Source organism: Tachypleus tridentatus, chromosome 7 (genome assembly GCF_004210375.1).
Source record: "Tachypleus tridentatus isolate NWPU-2018 chromosome 7, ASM421037v1, whole genome shotgun sequence".
Lineage (NCBI taxonomy): Eukaryota > Metazoa > Arthropoda > Merostomata > Xiphosura > Limulidae > Tachypleus > Tachypleus tridentatus.
Window position 1 is genome coordinate 170,874,850 of NC_134831.1, and position 22,210 is coordinate 170,897,059.

The following is a 22,210-nucleotide window of genomic DNA, read 5'->3' on the forward strand; positions in this document are numbered from 1 at the left end:
TTTTCAACTGATGATATTGGCTGTAATTCCCTTACAGAACTTTTAACTTATTTACAACTTAAGATATTGGTTGTCATTACTTAACAGAACTATTTACAGATTTACAACTTAAGATATTGGCTGTGAATACCTTTCAAAACTCTTTACATAATTTACAATTTATGATATTGGCTGTCATTACTTTAGAGAAGTTTTAACTGATTTACAACCTATGATATTGTCTGTCATTATCTTACAGAACTCTTTACATAATTTAGAACTTAAGTTATTGGTTGTCATTAACTTATAGATATTTTTATCTGACTTAAAACTTATTCTATTGGCTGTCATTACCTAACAGAACTTTTTACAGATTTACAACTTAAGATATTGGCTGTGAATACCTTTCAAAACTCTTTACATAATTTACAATTTATGATGTTGGCTGTCAATACCTTACAGAACTCTACATAATTTACAATTTATGATATTGGTTGTCATTACTGTGCAGAACTTTTCAGAGGTTTACAACTTATAATAATGGCTGTCATTACCTTACAGAACTATTTACTGATTTACAACTTATAATATTCGATGTCATAACCTTACAGATCTTTTTACTGATTTACAACTTATGATAATGGCTGTCATTACCCTATAAATCTATTTACAGATTTACAACTTATAATATTCGATGTCATTATCTTACAGAACTTTTAACTAATTTACAACTTATGACATTTTCTGTCATTACGTTACATAATTCTTAACAGATTTACAACTTATGATATTAGCTGACAAAACCTTTCAGAACTTTTACCTAATTTACAACTTATGATATTGGCTGTCAATACCTTACAGAACTCTTTACATAATTTACAACTTATGATATTGGTTGTCATTACTGTGCAGAACTTTTCAGAGGTTTACAACTTATGATATTGGTTGTCATTATCTTACATAATTCTTTACGGATTTACAACTTTTATTGGCTATCATAACTTTACAGATCTTTTTACTGATTTTCAACTAATGATATTGGCTGTAATTCCCTTTAAGAACTCTTTACATAATTTACAATTTATGATACTGGCTGTCATAACCATACAGAACTTTTTACTGATTTACAACTTATGATATTGGCTGTCAATACCTTACAGAACTCTTTGCATCATTTACAACTTATGATGTTGGTTGTCATTACCTGAGAGAACTTTTCACAGGTTTACAACTTATGATATTGGCTGTCATTACATTACAGAACTTTCTACTGATTTACAACTTATGATATTGGCTGTAATTACCTTAAAGAACTTTTAACTGCTTTACAACTTATGATAATGGCTGTCTTTACCTTAGAGAACTTTTTACTGATTTACAACTTATAATATTGGCTGTCATTAAGTTATAAAACTTTTTAAAGATTTGTAACTTATGATATTGGCTGTCATTACCTTACATAACTCTCTCCAAATTTGAAACTTATGATATTGGGTGTCAATACCATACAGAACTTTTTATTGATTTACAACTTATGATAATGGCTGTCATTATCTTACAAAACTATTTACTGATTTACAACTTATAATATTCAATGTCATTACCTTACAGATCTTTAAACTAATTTACAACTTATGACATTGTCTGCTATTACGTTACATAATGCTTAAGAGATTTACAACTTATGATATTGGTTGCCATTAACTTACAGAACTTTTAACTGATTTACAACTTATGAAATTGGCTGTCAATACGTTAGAGAACTATTTACATAATTTACAAACTATGATATTGGCTGTCATTACCATACAGAACATATTATTGATTTACAACTTATGATAATGGCTGTCATTACCTTACGGAACTTTTTACAGATTTACAACCTGTGATATTGGATGTCATTACATTACAGAACTTTTTATTTATTTACAACTTATGATAATGGCTGTCAATACCTTACAAATCTATTTACTGATTTACAACTTATAATATTGGTTGTCATTATCTCACAGAAATTTTAACTGATTTACAACTTATGATATTAGCTGTCATTGAGGTAGAAACGTTTTTACAGATTTATAACTTATGACATTGGCTGTCAATACCTTACAGAACATTTTACTGATTTACAACTTATGATAATGGCTTTCATTACGTTACATAATTCTTTACAGATTTACAACTTATGATATTGGCTGTCAATACGTTACAGAATTCCTTACATAATTTACAACTTACGATACTGGCTGTCATTAACTTACAGAACTTTTACCTGATTTACAACTTATGATATTGCTTGTCATTACCTTACAGAACTTTTTACTGATTTACAACTTATGATATTGGCTTTCATTTCCTTACAGAACTTTTAAGTGATTTACAACTTATGATTTTGGGTGTAATTACCTTACAGAACTTCTAACTGATATACAACTTGTGATATTGGCTGTTATTACCTTACAGAACTTTTTACCAATTTACAACTTAAGGCATTGGCTGTCATTACCTTACAGAACTTTTAACTAATTTACAAGTTAAGATATTGGCTGTTATTACCTTACAGAACTTTTAACTGATTTACAACTTATGATATTGGGTGTCATTACCTTATAGAATTTTTAACTGATTTACAACTTATGATATTGGTTGCATTACCTTATAGAACTTTTTACTGATTTGCAACTTTCATTCTTTGTCGTTGTCTGGTTGATATCAAAGATAGTGCAAGTTGTTTACAAAACACTTCAATTGTTATCCTTTTCCCATTGGTTAGTTCTTATCTAGTTTAAGGTTCAGTTTTTGTTTGTGTGCCATATCAAGTGTATTTAAAAGAACTAAGTTTTAGATATCTAACTGGTGAAGTTACCAAAAAGTGCTGCTATTTGAATATTCACTTAGCTAAACCTTGTTGGTACACAGATGGTTTACAGTAGTGATACCTTATTGGGCAGTTAGCGAAAAAATGTTGATAACTGATGGGTCAGGTAATTGAACTGATGCTAACAGTTAACTGAACCTAGGAATAGGTTGTTGATATTTAGTTTATGAGCTAACTAAAATGGTGACATCTATATAATTGGTCTGTTAACTAAAATGTTAATATGTAACAGGTGAACAACTAAAATGATGATATTTAACTTGACAACTAGATAAACAATGCCATAAGTTAACAATGTAATTTGTTTTTGTTAGTTTAACTGACTGGACTAGCTACTGTCAGATTTGGAAACACAGCTTGTCAAAGTTGAAATTAACTGGGTTAGATAAACAAAACAAAAAACATAACTATGCAGTAATCTCTCAGATAGCACAGATATAAGCAATAATTGACTATAGAAGACTCTTTCAGATAAAAACAACAACTTGAAGTATCCAATAAAATGTTATAAGAGAGACTGTAATACCTAAAGCAGAACTTCAATATGTTCAGTGACTTGGTACTGTCATGCTGAGAAACTAATCTAAGGTTGAAGAGACAAATCTAGAGACAAGAAATTAAATGAGTGAAAATACAAATACTCTTGTACATTTTAAATTTCGTTTTTGGTCTGTGTAATTTTATACATCGATACAGATTTACTGTAGCAATGCCTTAAGCCAGACAATGTTCAGTTTTGCCTCTATTTTCAAGATGAAAAAAAAAAGAAGTTGAAAATCCTTAAGAAAATGAGGCTTCATTACTCACTTCATTCAAAAGTTGCCGAAGCCGTTGCAATTGTGCTTCTAACTGACGATTGTGATCTTCTAATATCTGCATCCTGGCTTCAAGTCGACCCTTATGCTGCCTCAAGAGTTTAGCTTCAGCTACCATTTCTTCATTGCGACTAGAAGTTGGCAGGGTCTCAATGTAATCATCTTCTGTTACTGAAGGTGACAATTCTTGTTGAGCCTGTTTAACTTGGAGAATCTCGTACTCAGCATGGAGATTTCTACGGAGGAGGTTTCATAAACTTTACTATAGGGACTGAATAGATTAAAATAAGAAAAGGTACTTTTAATATTCAAGTGTTTCATGCAGGTTAAGTATAATATAAACTATTCCAATATATATATATATATACATACAACTTTCTTCACATAACAAGTGATTTTTTTTCTTCTCAAAAAGATACAATTTCTTTAGTAATAAAAAGTGCAGTGTTTCTACCTTGTAAAGTGTTGTTTTGTGCCTTAGGAAAACTTGTTCTTTTTTTTTATATATATAGTAAAAACAAATTATAGAAGCTTACAAAAGCATACCTCACCAGTGTATCAGCACAAGATACATACTGAAAAAAACCTGAAAGAGACAAGATGGAGTTCACACCATGAGTTTCTACCTGGCACTGAGGATGCATACCCCAAGCTACCAGTATAAATGACAAACTTAATAATAGGTCTCTTGCAAAAAGATAAGATCAAACAAATAATTATAAGAAGAGAAATAAAGTATAAGAAACATTACAAAAACTAAAATAGAGGTGGGTGGGTAATATAACAATCAAAAAATGACACAACGCAGACCAGCAGGATAGCAATCAAGCACCATAAAAGAAGAGAATGGAAGAGATTGAGGCTCCTGAGAAGACAATGTGATAAATAAGAAATGATGGATATTATATGAATAGGGCTATATTCTGTAGAGGACTGAGAGTGTCTACGAAAAAGAAAACAAAATATTGTTTCATTGTTTAGAAGGTTTTTGAAAAATAACCACAAATATTTGTACCATAAAAGGAAGCAATTATTTATCAATGGAAGAAAAACAGTATCTCTTTTTCTTCTGAAAAAAACATACAACTTCCAACAGAAAGCAAGTTTTTTTATGATAACAGCTATTCCTTTCCTTAAAGATATTACAAAATAAATATAAAATACTGAGATGCCCCTGTTAATGTACTATAATGGCCTGCCTCAGGTGTTGTATCTGGGTAATATTCACATTATACAATGTACTCAAACTCAGTCCTTTGGTAAGTGATGACTTTGGGATCATGGTGTACACATAAAAGGTCTAGAGTTTTGGGTTGTCAAGTCCAGTCTGAAAGCAATGCAGACTGTTACAAATTTCACATCCATGTATTGCCTGAGTTGTAATCCAAGTTTACAACATGTCTCTTCTTTCTCACTTTACTGTGACCCTCTGAATCAATGTTGCTTCATATTAACTTGCATTTATTGCCAGGTTATGTGTGTGCAGATAATAGTATGATAATATTATTCTCTAGTCAAAATCACCTGTTTTCTTCTTCTAGCTCATGAATCATTGTCTTCAACTCCTCTTGATGGTCAGCATCTATGGCTGCCATAATTTGAGCTGGGCTGCGAGGCTGCAACATACAGAGCAAAACATGCGACATCTATGTAAATAATTCTACCTAACACTCACTAAATGAGATTACAAAGAATTATACTTGCCATAAGACATTATTATTAGGTCTATTACGTTTTCAACACCACAATCTTTATCCATCTCATTATGGTTTTTCACAAGGAAGAAGAGAACCTAATGTTACTTCAAATGCAGTCATTTCTGAGCTAACCTATATGTATAACCAAACTTTTAAACTTAAATAATGGTGATCTTTTATTATGTAAATTTTAAAATATTATTTTTAGTAATAAACAAAAGGTATTATTATACACAAGACAAAAGTAAGAAAAATTACATGGGATTTAAAATAACAAGATTTAATAATCAGTAGGTATATGAATGAACAAGTGAGTGATTACTTAACAATATAATTATCTGGAAAACAACAATTTACAACATAAACACACTTATGTCAGTGTCAAGAAAACATGCACTACACTTACATAAGGAGAAGTGAAATATCAGTCAACAACACACATAACTTAATTAGATAAATAATAAACAAATGAGCTTGAAACACATAGGCCACTATGGCATGTAAAAATATGAAACATATAAACTCATAATGCACAGAACACATATAAAAATATGAAGTGAATAATATTACAATGCACAGTATCCATTTTTTATATAGTTAAATGTTTTGTCTGTCATCAACTCATTTCTATTATATTTCTTTTATTATATTTCTTTATAATAGAAATGAGTTGATGACAGACAAAACCATATAAAGATATCAAACATAAACATACAACAGACAAGACACTTAACCATATAAAAAATATGAAACATATAAACTTATAGCAGACAGAACACTTAACCATATAAATATTATGAAACGTATAAACTTACAACAGACAAAAGATTTAACCATATTAACTTGTAGCAGACAGGACATTTGCCCATATAAAAAAATATAAAACATACAAACTTACAACAGACCAGACACTTAACCATATAAACTTACAACAGACAAGACAGCTAACCATACAAAGATATAACACATATAAACTTACAACACACAGGACACTTTCTCCAGAGAGTGTTTGACAGTACTGAGCTATCAGTTGATGTTCATCCTCACTTCTAATAAAAATAATTAACATAATTATACAGAATGGAACGTTTTATATATATTAGGAATATTCAAATAAATAATAGCAATAATCAGTACAAATAAAAGACCAACAAATAATTTACACGGTGTTATATTGTTAACAACAACTATCAATTTGTTTTAAAAATTTTACAGCTATGAAAACATGTTATCTAAAATGTGAAAGTTTAACTCCGACTTAACATACAACTTGAATGCAGTTTTATCTTTAGGGAAATAATTATGTATCTACTTGTTACCTTCTCTGTGGTGGTGGTAAGAGGGTGTATTGAAATCAGGCTTTTGTTTGTCTGTCTGTTTTCATGCACGTATCTCGAAAATTAAAAGACTAATGTAAATGAAAATATTACAGAAGATGGAAAATCAGCATGGGACAGTCCTCCTCAAATTTGGTATAGATCCAAATCTGGATCACTTTTAAGCACTTTATTTTTATAATAGCATATATTGCAGTTTGGGGTTAATAACTCTGTGATGTGTGATCAGCTTTGTACCAAATTTCATGGGCATATTAAGGTTGAGACTCCTCATCACACTACAAATTATCCAGATTGTTGACCATTCTGAACCTTAGGATGATTTCCTGAATATTTGAAGGTGAAACTTGATGTTATCCAATATAAAATATGCAATTTGGAAAAGAAGCAGTAGGGTAAGGGTATTTAATTTCTCTAATTGCTCTTGTTTCCATACCACTTATCACCGGTTCATGTTTTACATCATATTGTATTATTTGTTTTGCTTACAAGGAACTGGCCAAATAACTGATGAAATTGCTCAACTTCCAAGTAAGATACATACAAAACAAAAGTTGTAAGGAGTGAGATTAATTGCAGCACTGATGGCATTTTTGGTTAATTTTTTCTATGTTACAAGGGAGTCTGTAACCAACAAAGTTATGAGAACCACAAGAAATTTAATGTATAAATAGTGTACAAAGTTTGTTTTGAATTACAGTTGGAATTTATATGATCTGGTAGGTCTATGGTTAAATACTGTGTCATTAAAAAAATCATTTGTCATCAGCTTTGTGGTGAATCATGATTAATAAACATCAATAAAGACTTTATTGTATTGTTAAGTCATAAGTGTAACATGGTTCTCAAAACTAAAATGCTTTGCACATGTACTTCTCTTTGACAAATAATTACCAAAAATTTTACTTTATGTTACCATAAAACAAATATAATGCAAAGATTTAAAAGCACTGCCTCTATGAAATGTAGTAAAAATCATATTTCCAGTACTTACGAGTCAGGTGTGGAGTTACTCTGTGTACGCAGTTCAACTTCTGCTAGCCTAAAACACAAGGGACAGATAAAGTATCAAAATAATGAACAGTTTACAATAGATTAGAGATAATGTTTTTCTACTTCTAAGTATGTAAGATAAATTTATAAATTACTATGGAGTAGTAGCACAGAAATACTTTTAATCTTCAAGTGTTATTATCTTGTTTGACCACTGTACATTCAGGTATTTCATTTATATGTATATGAAACTTGAGAAGTTTGCTAGTAAGATTCTTACCTGTTGGCATACAGCTCGAGACGAGAATGCATTTCTTTAGAAGAAACTGACTGTTGTGGAGATGGTGCAGGGCTCTCCAAATCATCTCCTTCAAGTACTGTTTGAACAGGAAGATAACCCATCCTGTGATGCTTCTTAAAATGCTGTTTAGATTTGAATTTATTACGGACTATCCTTGTGAAGTCACGCACGTCTTCACCAGAAGTTGTCTAAAAATGTCAGGTTACCAAATCTCCTTCACATGTATAATCACACATATGGTGTTACAATCTCTCATCTTCATTTACTGAATCAACGTTTTTAATACTCTTCTCAAAACTTATAAATATGATTGAAAGGCACATTTTTGTAGGCTTACATTTTAGAATAAATATATTAATACTAATTCAGATAATAACTTGATAAGTTCAAAGATGTATGTCCAGACCCATTCACATATATTTTTTCTTATAGGTTGATTAGCTAATGGAATAATTTGCCATCAATACCAGTGGAGGTTTAAAAGGACATTAACAATTTCCTGAAATATAAAGGGTGAGTTTAATCTTTTGAGGTGGGTTTCGAGAACACCCCAAAAATGTTCTTGCTGCCTGTATGTTGTAAAAAAAAAATTTTAAAACAGACCACCTGTACTGCCCGATTTCCTAAAAGTCAGATTACAAATTTCACCTAATATTAAAGAGCTATATAGTCAAATTTTAAACTTTTATACATTTTTTACACATTCCAATTATACAATTATGTGGGCAGAAAACAGTAGTTCACACAAACATATAAGGACATTTTATGAAGAAAACGTACTTCACACACATACATACATACAAGGACATTTTACAAAGAAAGCAGCTGCTCACACACATAAGGACATTTTATGAAGACAGTTGTGAACACACACGACATTTTATGAAGAAAACAGTAGTTCACAAAGACATAAGGACATTTTATGAAGAAAATGGTAGTTCACATTAACACACATAAGGACACTTCATGAAGAAAACAGCAGTTCACACACACAGTCATTTTATAAAAAAACAGCAGTTCACACAGACATAAGGACATTTTATTTAGAAAACAGTACTTCAGACGCACATAAGGACATTTTATGAAGACAGTTGTTCACATATACATAAGGACATTTTATGAAAACAGTTGTTCATACAGACATATAAGGGCATTTTATGAAGAAAACAGCACTTCACACACACACACACATAAGGACATTATGAAAATAACAGCACTTCACACACACACACACACATAAGGACATTTTATAAAAATAACAGCACTTCACACACACACACACATAAGGACATTTTATAAAAATAACAGCACTTCACACACACATAAGGACATCTTATGAAGAAAAGAGTAGTTCACACACACATAAGGACATCTTATGAAGAAAAGAGTAGTTCACACACACATAAGCACATTTTATGAAGACAGTTGTTCATACAGACATATAAAGGCAATTTATGAAGCAAATGGTACTTCAGACACATACAAGAACACTTTATGAAGAAAACAGTACTTCACATACACATATACAAGGACATTTTATGAAGACAGTTATTCACACACACACACACACAAGGACATTTTATGAAAAATGTTGTTCACACACATACACACACAAGGACATTTTATGAAAAATGTTGTTCACACACACAAGAACATTTTATGAAGAAAACAACAGTTCACACACATAAGAACATCTTATGAAGAAAAGAGTAGTTCACACACACATAAGAATATCTTATGAAGAAAAGAGTAGTTCACACACACACAAGAATATCTTATGAAGAAAAGAGTAGTTCACACACACATAAACACATTTTATGAAGAAAACCACTTCACATACACATGAGGACATTTTATTAAGAAAATCGTACTTCACACACACAAGGACATTTTGTGAAAACAGTTGTTCATAGACATATAAGGGCATTTTATGAAGAAAATGGTATTGCAGACACACATATATGAACATTTTATAAGGAAAACAGTAGTTTACACACAGTCATTTTATGAAGAAAACAGTAGTTCACACAGACATAAAGATATTTTATGAAAACAGTAGTTTTCACACAGTCATTTTATGAAGAAAACAGTAGTTCACACAGACATAAGGATATTTTATGAAAACAGTAGTTCACACAATCGTAAGGACATTTTATGAAGGAAACAACACTTCACACACACATGAGGACATTTTATTTAAAAAACAGTATTTCACACACATTTTAGGATGTTTTATGAAGAAAATAGCTCTTCAGACACACATAAGGATGTTTTATTAAGAAAACAGCTCTTCAGACACACATAAGGATGTTTTATAAAGAAAACAGCTCTTCAGACACACATAAGGACGTTTTATTAAGAAAATAGCTCTTCAGACACACATAAGGATGTTTTATAAAGAAAACAGCTCTTCAGACACACATAAGGATGTTTTATTAAGAAAATAGCTCTTCAGACACACATAAGGTCGTTTTATAAAGAAAACAGCTCTTCAGACACACATAAGGACATTTTATGAAGAAAACAGCACTTCATACACACACATTACGATATTTTGTGAAAACAGTAGTTCACACAGACATATATGGCAATTCTATGAAAATAGCACTTCTCACACACATATAAGGACATTTTATGAAGAAAACAGTACTTCACACATACATAAAAGCATTTTATACCCACCAACTAATTTACTTCAAAACATCTTGTCTGAAGTTATTTTAATATATTAAATAATTTCTACTTCATTTCCAAATTTCTGTAGCACTACCAATAACTCAGTATGTAGCACTAGCAGCCATAACTCAGTATGTAGTATTAGTCATAATTCAGTATGTAGCACTAGCCAGAACTCTGTATGTAGCACTAGTCATAACTCAGTATGTAGCACTAGCCAGAACTCAGTATGTAGCATTAGCCAGAACTCAGTATGTAGCACTAGCCATAACTCAGTATGTAGCACTAGCCATAACTCAGTATGTAGCACTAGCCAGAACTCAGTATGTAGTATTAGTCATAACTCGGTATGTAGCACTAGCCAGAACTCTGTATGTAGCACTAGTCATAACTCAGTATGTAGCACTAGCCAGAACTCAGTATGTAGCATTAGCCAGAACTCAGTATGTAGCACTAGCCATAACTCAGTATGTAGCACTAGCCATAACTCAGTATGTAGCACTAGTCATAACTCAGTATGTAGCACCAGTCATAACTCAGTTTGTAGTATTAGCCAGAACTCAGTATGTAGTATTAGTCATAACTCGGTATGTAGCACTAGCCAGAACTCAGTATGTAGTATTAGTCATAACTCAGTATGTAGCACTAGCCAGAACTCAGTATGACTTCATTTTTAATTTCAGACAAAGTACTGCTGCTGCTTTTTATTTTTTGAGTTCTACCACTTTTTGTATTTACTAAGTGTTCAATTTGAATAGTGCAGAAAGAAGAGTTGTTAGTTTGCAGAGAACATGGCTAGATCCCATCAAAAAGCAGAACTTGCACTTCTTGAAGGAAATTTGTACTACCGAATTTGCCTTATCTTTCTCACACAGTGAAATATAAATACATCTTATTCAACTTACTGTCACACAATATTCCTGCATTGGATGAGATAATTTGTGGTTCTTGGCTTTTCTTCCTGAGAAAAAACAGTTCTGACAAAGGTCAAAGTTGAAGCATTTCAAACACCGGTACCTGAAAGATCAAATATGGAGTAAACCCAGAGGGCAGGAAACATCAACCAGCTGAGAGTACCCATTAAGGAAGAAAAACATTATAAAGGATAATGTTAAATGTCTTTACCCTACTCTTCCTTTATTTTGTTATTAAATCCCTAATTACCTCATCTGGTCCTACTTTGTTACAGGTAGTAACTGACTCATATTAAGTACTTATGTCTTTTGATTCAAAGTAAAAAGTTTATAAAAAAGTAAAAATATGCCCTATTTCAAGGTTTTTTTTTAATACCCATTCTCAAGTAAATGTGTTGAAATAAAATAGTCCATATACATTTTTGGGAATTTCTGTTTGACATGGAAAAAATTACAGTAATCAAGCCAGCCAACTGTGGGTGAGGCAAACCATAAGTGCATAAAAAGAGAAAATATGCTCTTTCATAGGCTTTTGTTTACCCTAATTCTCGGGCAAAAATCCTAAAGCTAAGTAGCTCGTGTACATCAACGAACAGCTTCCAGTTATTATACAAAAAATTATGTCAATTGAACCTATTAACACACACACATTTTTAACAAATTGTCTTCACAGCAAACACTATATGAAAAAATATGAAATGTCACATCCATTAAATAACTTATTTGTTAATTCTGTATTAACAAATGAGACCTGACAGACGTTTATTTTTGCTTTATTTCAGTGGTTTGTTTTTCAGTCAAAGCTATAAATCAAAATGTTTTATAGGCTGCTTGAAATATAATCATACCATAATTAGATCTCTTCTGTTAGAATTTCTTTACTTAAATTTATGAAGTACAACATTTATTATATCTTTATTTGATAATATAAATTTATTTCAGAAAAATTGTCAGGTTTTTTATTCAACTTTTAGACAACTCTGGTATCCATGCTGACTGAATATTTAGCAATCAACTTAAATGAGTTTTTATGCAATTAAACTTAGGAATAAGAACCAGAATTTTACAGATGATACTTGATGCACTGGAAAAAAGAGCAGCAACCATAATTTAACAATTGGATACTGTTTAATAATGGTATAAAATACATGTGTTAAAAGAGTAGATATACATTAACTTAACAACTGGATACTGTTTAATAATGGTATAAAATACATGTGTTAAAAGGGTAGATATACATTAACTTAACAACTGGATACTGTTTAAAGTTAATACTCCATGTACTGAAAGACAGAGTAACTAACCTGAATCCAATAATTGGATACTGTTTACAGATGTTACACTTAGCCTGATGTTTAGCATTTTCTGCAGCAATAAGTCTGTGTAGGACTGGTAGCCAAACCAAAGACTGAGGTTCATGTTGAAGCCAGCTGATGAAGTGGGTCACTTGGATTTCTTTGTTATTGCCTCCCTACGATGAAAACAATAACTCATTACTGGATCCAGCAGAGATCTCTGTATCAAAGTTCTTTAACATATGTTTGTTGTGATAAAAATGCTTTAAATACACAAAATAAAAATTAAAATACATTTATAAGTAAATATCAATTGTTATAACATCAGTCTCAATTCTTATTTTTAAAATTAACTTTAAACAAAATGAAATATTTATGGATAATTTTCATCTCATAATTTCAGTACCAGTCTCTGTTAAATAAGATTTATTGAATTTTGTTTCTATCACTTACAATGACAATATTATCTGTTAGTGTCCCCTCACAGAACCAACCAAGAGCCTATCAAAGTAAATTAACATTAACTTCAATTGTTTGGTTGGTTGGTTTGGTGTTTTAAGGTGCAAAGCAACTAGACTATCTGTGCCAAACATCGGTAAAAAGTTCAAATTCAAGTAAAATTATTAAAATTCATAAAAGGAAATTAAGGTAAAACAAAAGTTTAATTTTTGAATTAAAAACATAAATAACATTAAATTTACTTTTTATATCTAGTCTACAGTAGTAAGATAAAAACTACAGTAATACAAGTTGTAAAGGTCTTTCTGTAGCATAATTGTAATTATCCTAACTTACCAAGATGACTTATGGGTCAGTTCAAATATCAGTGTTAGTCACCTGAAGTTGACCTTTCCAGTCTTGGTTTGAGTTATTTGATGTTATAACCATTTTCAGAAAGTAAAATAATACAAGTTTTAAAAGACTTGAAGCAAAATTTTAATTATTATAACTTGCCAGGATGACTAATAGGTAGTTAAAACAGCAGTGTTAGTCACCTGAAATTGGCCTTTCCAGTCCTGGTTTTCGAGTTATTTGATGTTATGGCCATTTTCTAATTTCAAATTCAACAAGATAGACTTTGATTCTTAAAAGAAAATCACATTAAAAATGTCTAATGTATAAATTAAAAAACTTAAACAGCATTAAAAAGATTAATGGCCTTTAAAAAACTAAAAACATTTCTGAGATGGACAGTGTCACCATTGTTAATAACACTGTCTAACATTACAAAAAAACCTTAGGACAGAATATGTTTAAAATGGTGCCGTTGTTGAGTGTCATAATGATGGCAAGACAGTAAAATGTGGCTTATTGTGACTTGAGTGTCACACACACAACACACTGGTGCATCAGTCTCTGATAAGAGAAAACGATGAGTTAAAAAACTGTGACCAATGTGTAGTCTAGTTAGAACTTCTTTTTTTCAGCCCTTATGGAAGCAAGACGGCCAAAGAGGGTTCTATTTGGAAAAGCTTGTTTTTATGTTGCTCATTCCAAGTCGACTGCCAATTGGCATGGAGCCAAGCCTTGAATGCAGGACAATAGTCCATGTATGGAACAGGCACAGCAGTGATAGTGCCAGAGCAGACACATTTAGCTGCGGTATAGATGAGCCCATTCCCGTGAATACCAACGTGGCCAGATATCCAGAAAAACTGGATAGAAGTAGATGTTAAAGAGAAATTGGCCAGTGAACAAAGAAGCTGTAGAGGGGATTCTGCATGCAGTCATCAAACCCCACCAAACTATGGCAAAGCCCATACAGTCACCTGATTTCAAACCATCTGTATAAATAGGATTGGAAGAATGGTTCAATAGATGTTCAGTAAATAACAGACAGTATTTCCAATTGGGAGTATCTGTTTCTCTCAGATGACTTAAAGATAGGTCACATTTGGGGATTGTAATAAGCCATGGTGGGATGGGCTGACCAGTGGATACAGCAATGTCATTCAAGGACAGACCCAATTCATCCACTTGTGCTTGGATATGAAAGACAAAAGGAGCAATGGCAGATTTTCTGTTCTGAAAAAGCCTACCTCACTGAGGAAGGAAAACACAACCCCAGTAGGATGCTTTGGTAAGGAACAAAGTTTCGAAGCATATAGTAAAGAGAGTTGCAAATGGAAGAGGTACAGAGGAGGTTCATGAGACTCTGTGTATAAGCTCTGAACTCGGGAAGTGTGGAAGAGCTGAAGTCCCTGATGATGAACTGGTTCCAACATCTTCAAGGCTGAGGTCCTGACAAAGCCACAGACCAGTGATCTATAGTCTGGTTTCCACCAAGTAAGAGCACAATTATTTTCAGCAAAGAATATTGAGCTGCTCTCCAAGTGGTGAAAGAGAGGACAAGGAAGATGTTCAGTGCTCTTGTACATTTGACCCATAGCTGCTTAATGTGTGGTATAAAGGTCAGTTTATGGTCAAAGATAAGCCCCAAGAACTTTGTCTAAGGGACCACAGACAGCACAACTTCACCAATACAGAGTTCAGGATCAGGGTGAGTACCCCGTTGGTGACAAAAGTGCATACAAATTGGTTTTAGAGAGAGAGAAGTTAAAAATCATTTGCTGTGGTCAACTTCAGTAAACAACTGAGGGCAGTCTGTTGCTGCTGCTCAATATACCACATGTTCGATGACATAGAAACCCACACTGGATGGGTGAGAGGAGGTTGCTTGATTTGAGGAACCAAGACAAGCATTAACTATCCTCTCTAAGATCTTACAGAAACAGCTTTTCAAAGCCACTGGATGGTAATTTGAAGGAATCTTGGGATCATTTCCAGGGTTAGAGAAAGGTAGGACAATAGCTTGGTGCCAGGCATCAGGAAAAACATTTTCCTGCCAGATCTTGTTAAAAACAATCAGAAGAATAGCAAGAGAAGCAGAAGACATATGGCACAGCATTTCTTAGTGTACATCATCAGGTCTGACCGATGTACTGCCAGACTGATGAAGAGCCAGTTTGAGTTCCACAAGTGTAAAGGGATGATTATAGTCATAGAGACAATCAGCTTAAAAGGAAAGAGGTTATTTCTCTGCCTGAGTCTTGATGACTAAGAAGGTGGAAGATGAAGCAGAAATGCTAGTTACCTGGCAAAAGCTTTCAACTAGAGTATCGGTGATGCTCTGAGTATCAGCTACTTCCTGGCCATCAGAGAGTAAGATCGATAGAGGGACAGAATTATACTGCCCACTGAACTTTTGAATGTTGTCCCATATAATTTTGGAACTGGTGACAAAAGATATATACTGGTTGTGAATTTAATCCAAGAGTCTATGACATCTTACCCACCAAGCATGTGCATGGGCCTGCTAGAAAGTGATGCGGTTAGAGAGTATGGGATATCTATGAAAAGTATCTCAGGCCCGTTTATGAGCCTTCTGTGCCACGTGGCAGTCAGGATTCCACTACAGATGAAAATATCATGGAAAACTTGTCAAGCTTTTAGGAATACATTGAGCATGTATAATACAGTCAGTTACTGCTGCCACACAGCCATCTATTGATGGCTTACAGACAATAGCAAGATCACTTTCTGCAAGAGTAGTGAAAGAGGGCCAGTTTGCTTGATCCAGCTTCCATCGGAGCACGCTGGTCAGGTAGCATAAACCAGTGTCAGTCTCTCTCAAAATTATAGAAAATGATCACTGCCTCATGGGTCAAACTTCCATGAAAAGTGAGAGAATAGTGAAGGGGAGCAAATTAAGAGATCAATAGTAGTAAAGGACTGTCTAGGTGCATGAAAATAAGTATAAGAACCAGTACTGAAAAGAGAAAGGTTGTGATCAGAGAACATACCCTCTATGGAGTGACCCCTTCTACCAATATCAGTACTTCCCCAGAGGTGATGATGTTCATTATAGTCATGCAGGATTAAAAAGGGAGACAGCAACTGTTAAATGAGAGTATCAAGGGCTGATTAATCATGGGTTTCTCCAGTCAACAGGTAAAGAGAACAAACAGTGATGGTACGACCCAAGGAAACATGGATGGCTACAGCCTCAAAGGGTGTGTCGAGTGGCAAAGAAAGGGTTGGCACATGCTGATCAACCAACGGTACCACCCCTCCATGCACTTGTCCATCACACAACCTGTTATTTCTGTCTAAAGAAAAGATGACTGTATTGACAGGTTTCAGAAATATTTCCTGTTAGGAAAGACATACAGGATGGTAGAAAGCAATCAGTGCTTTGATGTCATCCAGATTAGAAAGTAAACATCGACAATTCCATTGTATCAATGTGGCCATTTTTATTTATGGGTAGACAAATTGGGTTAAGAGCCCTTCTGTTTTTCACCACGTCTCTTTTTTCTTTACTGTTTTTATTCGAGGGAAGTATGTTGACCTCCATGGATCCTGCTCTGAGTTTATTGGGCAGTCTTTGTTGTTGGAAAAGGATTCCAGCTACTGAGGACATGAACAAATGATCGTTGTGCATCTTGGGGTGGGAGAAGAAGAGGTACCCTGAACCTCTGGAAGTGGATCTTGGGGTTTGTTGGAATGTATGTTAGAAACAGAGACAGGTGTTGACATTGATTCATCAACTTTCTTAACCATGGAGGTCAAAATACTTTTCATTTGATTTGAGAACGATTCTTTTAGAGGCACACAGAGATTTCCCTGCACTCCCACTGTAGTAGTGAAACAAAGTGCAGCAGCATACATCCAAAATGAAGCGGTGAACAGCAACTTTCAAGCCTCAGGGTAAGTAATGTTTTGAATCGTCTTCAAATGCTACTCCTCTTTTCCTTCCAACCATTTAGCACAAGAATGAAAGGGTGAGAGCCATTGGAATTGATGCAAGGAGAGTCTGTTTCACACTCATAGGCATCGTGGTCCTTGCAACAACAACGAGCACAGATCAAGGAACCACAACATGATGTCTTTGAGTGAACAAAGTTCTGACACTGGAAACATCTGAGAGGGCTTGGAAGGTATGGCCATACCATCCAATTAAAATAACCTGCCTTGATAGTGGCAGGTGGACATGGTGATGTAAATGACAGAACGAGAATATTGGCATCGTAATTCCATCTTTGTGAGTAGAAATACGCCTCACTGCAGAAACTCCTTGAGTGGATAATCTCTGACTCGGGGATGTTCTTCAAATCCCTCCCAACAATAACTCTTCATGATGAATTCAAAGTAGCATGAGGTGTAACCTCATTGGGTATATCCCTAATTGCCTTTAAATGTAAGAGGAGTTCACTGTGTTGATATTTGGATGCTTCCACCAATATGTCACCAGACTAAAGCTTCTTTACTGACTTAACAGAGCCAGCAAGTCCTTCTAATCCCTTCTGAAAGAAAAAGGGAGATATTTGCCCTAAAGGTTTGTCTAAAAGAGAATGTATGATAAGAAAATGAGTTATAATAGGTGTTACAGATGTTGAAGGTTGCTGCTCAGAATCTTCAAGATGTGGTCATTTACCTGTGGACTGTTTTTTCACTCTTTTATTTGTTTTTATTTAGAGGATCCATAATAAAAAAGAATTTTTGGTGCCCACTGACCCCACCCACCAAAAATCCCTAGGAGGGGACACACTACAATGCCAAAAAAAAAACACTGCAACAACACCAGGGTTTTATGATCACTATATCCAAACACCAGCATCAAATACAGTGTCCACAACAGCTGTTGGGAAGATCCAACATTGGTACTTGGTTGACCCTAGCCCAAGTGGACCAGCCAGTTGACCCAAGGGGAACCACCCCAAGGCTGCCTGTATACAGGAATTCAAGGCCAAAGTGGTGTGTTAGAGTTGGACCCTCAACCACCAGAATCCTCTCCTCCCCTTCATGAGTCACCATGCACAGCAAACACGTGGGTGGATCTTTAGATCCCAGGGTAGGTAAACTGAAAGAACAGAATCTTCCCGTGGAGATCCCCTCACCACATATAGGAATCCACACAGAGGGATAATATGAGTTGAATTTACTGTTTTCTATAAAGATTTTTTCTTTCCTTTCAGTTAGAATAATAACTTAAAGACTGCCACTTTGTATACAATAGTTATTACAGTAGAAATGCACACAGATACTGTTTGTTAAACACAAAGCTAGATGATGAACATCTAAATCAGATATTTAATATTAGAAGACATTAGTGCCATGGCAGGGCTATGTAAACTAACCTTTTCAAAACAGCTTCGTACACTGGGCTCAATGTTGCTACCACCAAAGGCTGCGACTTCTCCCAATAACCTGGGAATCTGTAAAATTTACTATGTATTTTTGAATACATACTTTGAATTTAAAAAAAAAAATATACATAGATTTAATACAAAACATCAATTTTTTATTGTAATTTGCTTTTTTTATAATCACGTTTCTTTAGTCTTAAATTTTTGAACTACAAAAATTTTCAGCATGTCTGCAAATTTGTGTTTTTTATCTCGTGATTATAAAACAGAAATTATTAAGTTAAATGTTACTGACTGAATTCCTTAAAAATTACCAATTTCAAATAAACAAATTAATAATATTTATAACTTTGCAAGTTTTACTTTTTTCTTATCTTCCATTTCAACAATTTTGTTCAAATAATTATATCATTATTAAACATGTAAAGAATCATGGTGAATATACAAAAAATTTGCATTTATATTTTTAGATATTTTTAAATTACATTTTTAAATAAAAAAGTTAAAAATTCCTAACTTAATATAAACAATATTTGTGTTCTTTACAACTAACTCAGTAGAAGTTTTCATGTACAATGTAGGAACAACACAAACCAGATATAAATAAAGTAGTTAGTTTTAAAAAACTGAATTACTTTCTCTTTGGAAATATAAATAATCTTTTATTGTTTGAGAATAGAAAAAAAATTCCAGTTTTTGAATAAAAAACCAAAACTTATTCTATTTTGCCATGAGATTTTTTAAAATGTGATAACATATTACATTAAACTGATAAAATTTATATTATGCACTAAAACCATGAAACACAACAAGAGCTACTTACTTAACAAACAGAATGTTTTGTCATTTAAATATTTTATGTTGGTGATAAAACAAATCTAAGACAATAAACCCTGAAATAATTTCTTAAAACAGTTAACATTTAAACGATTGTTTTCTACAGTTTTGAGGTTTTGTTTTGATTTTTGAACCACTAGAACTGGACCAAACATGACCAAATTGTTTGCTTAACAGACTATGGATCTATGCATTTTGAGGATGTGGATGAATTTACAAGGGTAATTTTCAAATTCCACTATTCTGTCAGAGAAGAAAAGCCCAGGAATTGGTGGTAGGTACTCTTGACAAGGTGGCTTGCCTTTAATCTAGCACTTCAAAATTAGAAACAGTTAGTGCAAATAGCTTTTGTGTAGCATTGTATGCATATCTGAAAAAAGCAAACTAAAAATTAGTAAATTTGTTACAAAGTTTAAGGTGTTACAATATAATTGTTATAAAACATTACCTGCACACAGTCGTGTAACAGAAGACCAAGTTTCCGTTCATCAGCCAAACCATTTACATCAGCTATTAGTCGAAACAAGTCTGTTTGAAAACAGAAAAAGAAAGTGGGTTAAAAAACAGTAGCAACAAATTATCTGTGGATCCCATGTTTTCTACAAAAACTGAACTCAACATTATAGAAAGCACAAAGTTAGACACAAAAACCTGTACTTACTGTCAGGATTTTGAACACTGGAAAAAATGACGTTTTTAAAGTTCTTTCAATCACAAACATTATGTTAAAGTGATCTTGTACCACATGTTAGTCAGTATTTTTTATTCATTGAGATGTAAATAACCTCTAAACAAAACCTTTGTTCAATCATGCTTTAATAAAGTATTAGAAAAACCCACACAAAGACCCAACTGCATGTTATAGATGAACTCATGATCCTACTGGATATTACAGATTATCCCATGATCCTGTGGAAATACTGTAACTGAAAAAACACCTGTGCCAAATGATGTCCTGTGTTCTGGATTTGATGTTGTATTAGATGTTTGACTCTCATTCACAGCAAAGATCTTAACTAATCAAATGTAGAGAATGATAATGTTAACCAGTGAAGAAGGTCTTGGTTTAAACCAGTCTGCAAAACATCACTTATGTCTTGGGATTGAACACGCATATTTATAAATACCACAAGGTTTGTACTTACACCTAAATGTGTCTTCCAGAGCTCCTTGACACAGCAGGACAATGCCTACTTTGAAGGACAGAATACGGATGAAGCCAGTTCTAGTGGAGCTGACAGGAGAAAACACCACAAAAAAAAAAAAAATGTAATTTGTAATATATTTATACACAACTTAAGAAAGTTGTTTAACAAATTTCATAGAGAGATCAAGATTTACTTTTAACACATCACCAAAGGAAACTTATGTAAAATGTATATGAACAAGCCAGTAAAAAATAAACAGGTTAGAACACCAACAAAATCATGACAGTTATTTCAGTTTGATATTTTCCAGGGTAAAACCTTGGGAGACAACAAAGTGTGCTAGAAATGATGTTCCTCTTCACCCCACTCTTGAATGGAGTGAGGGGCCGTTTAGGGAAAATGTATTGGTTTCTGTTCTAACCAATGGCCAGTACTGGACTTGTGGTCCTTCAGGGAAGTGAGGATGCATAAATTCAATACCTAGGAATTTAATTTTGGAGAGAAAATGGGATTATCCCAGGAAAACCCACTCTCATTGATCAGGCATTGAATAAACAACCTGCTCTAGTGCCTGGCTGGTCTGGATGGTGTTGAGGCAAAATAATGAAGAAGGAAGAGTCTGGCATACTGGTTAATCAGGGTAATAGGAATTTCTGTGTTGAAGATACATCTGAAGTAAGTTGATTGGCTGAGGGTAAACCTATCAGGGTGTGAATCTTCATCTTCGTTGGTGGAAGGGTGAAAGAAGAAACATAAATCAGCATGGGGATTGTCTACAACTTTGTAATAGAACAGTGGAGAGTCACCAGTAGTGTTAATCTGCATAAAGATTGGTGAATTGGATGAAAGGTGGTCACTGAAAAGCTTGAGAGAACAGAGTTGTTAAAAAGTATTTATTGTAGGAACAATGTTAATAGTGAACATTTGAAGGAAGCTATGTTTGAGTAGCTTTACTGTATAGTATGGATGTTTGAGGTGATAGAATTTGTGATGATTGATGTGTCTTTGGAATCCAAGATACTTGTTTGAACATCTTGAGCCATGATTGAGGTTTGTCTCCAGGTTTGGATTGTCTGGTTAGTGATACGCATGTATGGGAGGAGATAGGTATTTCACTGTGGTGATATGATGGAGAAGTTTTCTGTATTGCTTCTCATCTTTGTAGTAGAAGAGGTGAGAGGAATAGCATTG

General features: G+C 33.4%; 1 protein-coding gene across 3 annotated transcripts in view; it reads right to left on the reverse strand.

Moving 5' to 3' along the window:
* LOC143257213 (dystrophin-like) overlaps positions 1 to 22,210 on the reverse strand; it is a 92,965-nt gene that overhangs the window by 10,273 nt on the left and 60,482 nt on the right. For 2 of the 3 annotated variants that reach the window (XM_076515603.1, XM_076515601.1), the window contains exons 16-25: positions 21,017 to 21,105; positions 20,320 to 20,399; positions 19,026 to 19,103; positions 12,895 to 13,061; positions 11,582 to 11,693; positions 7,980 to 8,188; positions 7,701 to 7,748; positions 6,349 to 6,418; positions 5,197 to 5,288; positions 3,665 to 3,908 (exon numbers count right to left, since the gene is read on the reverse strand). In XM_076515603.1, coding sequence (XP_076371718.1) covers positions 3,665 to 3,908; positions 5,197 to 5,288; positions 6,349 to 6,418; positions 7,701 to 7,748; positions 7,980 to 8,188; positions 11,582 to 11,693; positions 12,895 to 13,061; positions 19,026 to 19,103; positions 20,320 to 20,399; positions 21,017 to 21,105 — 1,189 coding nt within the window. Of the gene's footprint in view, positions 1 to 3,664; positions 3,944 to 5,196; positions 5,289 to 6,348; positions 6,419 to 7,700; positions 7,749 to 7,979; positions 8,189 to 11,581; positions 11,694 to 12,894; positions 13,062 to 19,025; positions 19,104 to 20,319; positions 20,400 to 21,016; positions 21,106 to 22,210 lie in introns of those variants that run through there. The other variant, XM_076515604.1, reaches the window with a different exon arrangement.